This window comes from Parus major, chromosome Z (genome assembly GCF_001522545.3).
Source record: "Parus major isolate Abel chromosome Z, Parus_major1.1, whole genome shotgun sequence".
Taxonomy (NCBI): Eukaryota; Metazoa; Chordata; class Aves; order Passeriformes; family Paridae; genus Parus; species Parus major.
This window is the reverse complement of record NC_031799.1, coordinates 7,440,129-7,446,128: the sequence shown is the minus strand read 5'-3', so window position 1 is coordinate 7,446,128 and position 6,000 is coordinate 7,440,129. Positions and strand designations below refer to the sequence as shown.

Here is a 6,000-nt window from a genome sequence, read left to right as displayed (position 1 = left end):
CCTTCCCTTCCTACTGATCTATAATTTATGCCTAAATGTTCTCCTGGAGACTGGTTTTTTGGTTTGCAACTTTTTAACTAGTCACTAAACTGCTGCATTAGCGGAAAAGTGCAGAAGTTACTGCATTAGAGAAAAGCAGAAGAAATTGCCTTTTGTTCAGCATTGTCCTTGAATGCTTGTAAGCACCATCCATTTTAAGTACTGTCAAAGTCTACTAGGTAGTGCAAAGGAGCAGGATTTTCATAAAATGTTATAACCCTACATATGTTATTTAACTGGTTTCCACCAAGCTAGAGCCTAATTCAAAAATCACATTTCATCTCCTAAGCACAGTGTATTAAAAAGAGCTAATGTGCATGGCAGGGAGAAGGCAGACAGAAGACTCACTCAACAAGTGATTTTTTTTTTTTTTTAGGTTTTTTTTTTTTTTGGTTGGTTTTTTTTTTTAGGTTTTTTTTGCTTACTGAGAGGAAAGAATGATGTTACCTTGCTTTGAAACTCTGTGACTCTGCTTTGTATTCAGGTGTCAGTGACAAATGACGAGTTGCATTTTACATGAAATTTATTTACAAAATAAAATCTCCAGAAACTGAGAGACAGACAATATCAATTCACCAGTTTGGAATAGTATTCTAGTATTTAATTTACGATGCCTTGTTCCATTTCTTACAAGTGATGGTTTATTCATATATTGGACCTACTGCTGAATGCTTGCTTTGCCTGTACAGCTCTACCTATTATATACCCAAATTTATATACACATATGTGTATGTGCATGTTCAGTTTAATTTCTATCTTCTAGGTGGGAATAAGAACATGTTTGAAAACCAGTTTTAATTTTCACTATGGTGCTAAGTGGAGAGAGTTCCAATAGGTTTACAGTTGCTGTGAAAGGACTTCAGTTGTTTTCATCAGTAGTAGAACTGTCTTAGTTGGTAATTTGTTTCTGTCTCAAGTTCTTTGATGTGCTGTACCACAGAGTTCAATACATGTTGTCTGCCAGTAGGCAGGAGCAGAATGTATTTGGGGAGATTGGTTTCCCGGGGGGAAGTTTTAGTGGCAGTGAAAGGTACTGTGCTGACAGATCTTTCCTGTCAGCCATGAATTAGGTCCCAGGAGGGGCTGGAAATTGAGTGCTCCTACCCTTGTAGGTCTTTTTCCTTCCAAGCTGGACTTTCACACAGACCTGGTCTCAAACTTTTTAGTTTTAAGTTTGAGGTTGAGTGGTCCACTTGGAATTCGTCTGAAACTGTAAATATGTTTCATACAACACCCCAAAGAATCATCACAGGAAAATTATTTGGGACTACTGCCAGCCCAGACTGAATTTGAACTCGTGACCCACCATCCACATTATATTTCCAGTATCATCCATCATATCAGTCTGATGTTGAAATTTGGCATTTCCAGAGGTACTTTAAACACAGTGAATGTGCTTCCACAGTTGTGTGTTTTGCCCCTGGGTTCCAGCATTCAAAACACCAGCATGTTCGCTGCTGCCTCTGAATGTGAAGGGGGTGGAGTCGCCTAATAGCTGCTCAGAGAAGAAGCTGCAGAGCTATCAGCTAAACCATTCTATTTTGTTTCTGTTCTTTCTTAACAGGATCCAACAGCTGCAGCTATTTCGGACAGAGATTGTGATACAAGAGAGGGAGAGACTGTAGCCATGAACTATAAGCCATCCCCGCTTCAAGTGAAATTAGGTGAGTCTTTGCTGACGGAGACTGAAAAGGCTGAATCCAAGGCCTGAAAGACAGGATCATATGCAGATCTCTGTGCATGTGGCTGAGCATGCCAGAAAGTCTAAAGCAGCTCACAGAGCAGTTTTATCATTGTGATTCTGCTGCTGTGATTCAGGGAATTCACCTACAAACATGTAAAGTCCCTGTATCCATGGATGTGGTAAAGAAAGGAAGCAATGCCTTAAAAGCAAGGCATAGTTCTTTTAAACCTACAGGTTTTTTATTAAGCTGAGATCAAGGCTTGGTCAGATAAAGAATGAAGATAATATGGAGGGACTGTAAAAGAAGAGAAGACAGAATAGTTGCAACAAAAGGAAAAGGATCAGAGAGTTGAGACACTACTAGGAAAAGACAGAGCTGCATTACTGTGAGATGCAGGACTTTTAGATCCATAAAGGTTCCCGCACAAATACTCATGCTATTTCTGATCAATATTTTTTAATTCTGGAAGCAGAATCGTCATGTTACCACAAGACACTGCTTCCTCTCAAGACTAATGCTTACAAGAGCAATCCACACATGCCTGTCCTGCCTCCAAAACCTGGGCAGCTATTTAGCCACACAGCTTCAAGAACCTGACGGCAGACAAGCCATAGGAGCAGGGTGCTCCTTGCTAAAAAATGGAAATCTAAGTGTGGAAAATTTCCCAGTAGGAGCAGGAAGGAGTCCCCTGGCTGTCCTTCACATAAGAACAAGTGACGTTGAGAGGATGCTGCTGGAGCTGATTAACGGTGGTTATGCAAGTCATGAATACTCTAAAATCAGTGGCTGCTTTTCAGGAAAAGGCAGGGAGCAGCAGTGTGTGTTAATGACAGCACAATTCATAGTTTGGTAAAAGATTATTACTGCCAGCATGCCATATGCCACCAGGATCCTTTTTCACTGCCAAGAGAGTTCTCTAGTGTTAGTAGACAGATAATTACTACTGCAGTAGTTGTTTTGGGAAATTTAACACCAGGAAACAGGTTAGAGAGCAATTGATGCTATTATTGGTAAGTCTGCGATATTCTTGACTTTCTAGGCAATAAAAATACCCTCCTGTGATTCACTAATGTGACAAGGAATGGTACTATTTTAGACATGGCTTTGGTAAGTCATGAGACCTTTCTAGGAGATCAGATCATTGAAAATAGGTTTGGATTCAGGTAAACAAGTTCAATTCATACAGATTAAATGGAAAAGTAATTTGAGTAGATCCTTAACCAATCTCAGTATTATGAATAAAGCTGGTAGAATGAGAAACTTGGGAAATCAGAACACATAAGGTAGTGTTGAAGGAGAAAGTATCAGAAGAAAGGACATTATTAATGGAGTTGTCCAACAGTCATTTTATATATATGTTCATTAATGACTTTTACATAAAAAGAGGAGTCAGCAAAGAAAATTTAGTAGAGCATATTTGGGAGGAATAAGTACAATAAAGACTCAGAAATGGCATAGAGGAAAAAAACATGGAAACTGGAATAATAGAAATGAGAAAAATAAGATAGGAGAAACTCAATATTCTGTAAGCTGGAGTTTATCCACTGGGGATGACTACATCCATTGATTGAAAGGTTACCAATTATTGAAATGGACTGGTACATGAAAATAGGCCACAGTAACACTTTTGCAGAATTTACCAGCTTTTTTCCAGAAATCAGATAGAGGAGAATGATCAGCCTTTCTTCCAGGACTTTTGCTTTTCCACACAGAAAACATTCTCTTTCATTTAGCCAGTGCTGGTACTGGAAGTGTTTGAACAGTTTTCGTGGTAGAGGCACACTTTTGTCAGGACCTCTTTTCCTGCTGGTGCTTCTTCCACCAAGTGAACTCAGTGCTGACCGCTGTATGCTTATGAAGATAATAGTGGGTGAAACATATGTGCTGAAGGGGAATTGCCCTGCAAGACTGACAGGCATCTTCCTGCCTTGTCTCCAGAGAGAAGTCTGCTCCAACACATCTCTGGAAACAGTGTTCCTCTTGGATGGAGTGAACGCATAACTAGTGGCACTTTATCTACTCTTAGCCATACCCAGATGAGCTCTAGCTTATCTGAGGCAAAATGAGACTAACATTTTTGTCTGCAGCCAGTGTAACGTGCCTTTAATCCACACCAGCTCCTGCTGCTCTTATTCTGAAAATCTGTTCAGCCTCTGCAATTTTCTAGAAACTTAATCACTGCATCTCCTAGCTCTGGCCCCCATTCCTCTGACTATATTTTTTTGTCCCTTCTGCATTAAAATTGCCAGGGTTGTTTTTAATCTCTTTAAGGCTAGAAAAAGTTAAGGTGGTACGTAAATGTTTAATATCTTAATTGGCAGAGCCATTGTTGGGGATGGTAGCAACTAGGGGCTTAATCCTATTGCAGGTTTTCCATATGGATGGTGGCATTTTTCACTGTTAAATCAGAATCAATTGTTCAAATGTCAAATGTTCTGATGGAAGGTTGATAAATGTCATTTTTCAGTTTGTGAAGATTCATGTATAAATCTGTCGTATGTCCTTGCTGGAAGCTTGGTTCAAGTGAGCTCAATTAAATACCAACCCAGCATGAATGCAACTTTTTCTTCCAGACACTGCAGTGATTGAAGTGTGACAAAAAGAGCGTGAAAACTGCACATACTGCACACAGATTTATCCAGCTGCTTGAGTGGTCTTTTCCTTGGTTGTTTCTTCCCCTCTAAAAAAATACATTTGGCTACATGTTTGCTTGAGGGGGGTCAGTTAGATACAGGAAAAACTTCACAGGTGTCTTGTATTTTTAGTGACTTCCTAAAGGTTGCACCTGGCTTATAAATGGAATAGTGCTTGATGCTAGGGCCACATCAAAAAAAGAACCTCACACCAAGGGGAAATAAGATCTCCCAGTTCACACAGCTCATAATTTTAAACCCTTATTGATACTGTATCCATATTAATGATGTACTTGTCACTTTTCTAGCAACTCCCACTTCGTCTTTCTATCCAGATCTGCAATGCTCAGCCTTGCTTCTTTCTTTCTTTCAGATCATTGATAAGGAGACTCTTGACAGCATGGGTTGGGGGCTGGGTGTACATTAGTGCTTAGGAGATGTCTCCAGCACATCCTTATTAGGAGCCATATCCAGATGGAGCACATACCACAAGCCTTTTGAAAACAGAGGAGAGTTATGATAAGGAGAGAGAGAGAGAGGAACAGAATAATCCCCAAGTGTAAATCTCAGGGCACCACATCCACTGAAAGGCAACAGATCCTCCTAGAATTCCCAGGAGACGAGATATTATTTTAATGAAGCTTATGCCATCTGCTTTTCTATTTTGCATTTTTAATTTCCCTTCTCTGGTCTGAATCCCTACCCAGACAGTCTGTGTCTGTCTTTCCTAGCAGTCATGACATTAGTTTGTGTTAAAACAGAATAGGCAATGTCAAAATTGGTTGGAGTGCCAAAAAAACAACAGGTGGGATGAGAGATTGTGGCAGAGGCATCTTCATCAGCACATCCACTGCACTGGGAGCCTGGCAGTAAATATCCCGCATGCCTGTCTGCAGATGAACATGTGGGAGAGAGATAGAGACACTCACAGTACCTTTCAGCCCTCCAAGGTGTGGTCTTAGATGTAAGCACCTCCTCTCCTTGGACTAGATAGGGGAATAAGGCACTGTTTTTGGAAGGTTCCTCAAAGGGGCCATAAAACTATATGAAAGCTGACTGTCAAAGCTGGAGAAACTGAGTCACACCTCAAGGAAGTGCTGGCATGCTGTTCACTTAGACCAAGCAGAACTGGTAGGGTTAAACAGCAGAAGATACACCATCACAAGGACGTAGAGAATGGTGTTCCCTGGTGTGTCTGACTTGGACAAAGCTAATTCGTGACTGAGCCCCATCTTTGTGGAGATTGAAGTGAACAGAGGAAATAATCCATCAGGGGACGGAGGCTGACGACATGTCTGTGTTGTTAGCTCCTGCCTTCCAGCCTGCCGCAGTGTATTCATGGCAGATATTGAATTGCTGTGTGATCAGGGAGGAATCAGGAGTATCACTCAGAACTACAAAACCCTCAGGGTTCAACTTAACAAAATTGGTGCATTCCTGTCTGGAACTTTACAGAAGGTCTCTGGTCCAGTAAACAACAGACTGCCTCACACGGCTTCCAAGATTGATCTCTCAATTGGTGTAGGTATTTAACACTTCTCCTGGGGTGGGGTGTGTGTTCAGAGCTTGTCTTAAACCTCTCTATTGAAGAGCTACAATGCACACAGCAAAGCAACCTATCCCAGTGCTGCTCAAAAGGATGC

General features: G+C 40.9%; 1 protein-coding gene across 3 annotated transcripts in view; it reads left to right on the top strand.

Moving 5' to 3' along the window:
* FAM219A (family with sequence similarity 219 member A) overlaps positions 1 to 6,000 on the top strand; it is a 94,733-nt gene that overhangs the window by 54,361 nt on the left and 34,372 nt on the right. For all 3 annotated transcript variants that reach the window (XM_033520480.1, XM_015653599.3, XM_033520481.1), the window contains exon 3: positions 1,604 to 1,703. In XM_033520480.1, the coding sequence (XP_033376371.1) occupies positions 1,604 to 1,703 (100 nt within the window). The remainder of the gene's footprint in view (positions 1 to 1,603; positions 1,704 to 6,000) is intronic.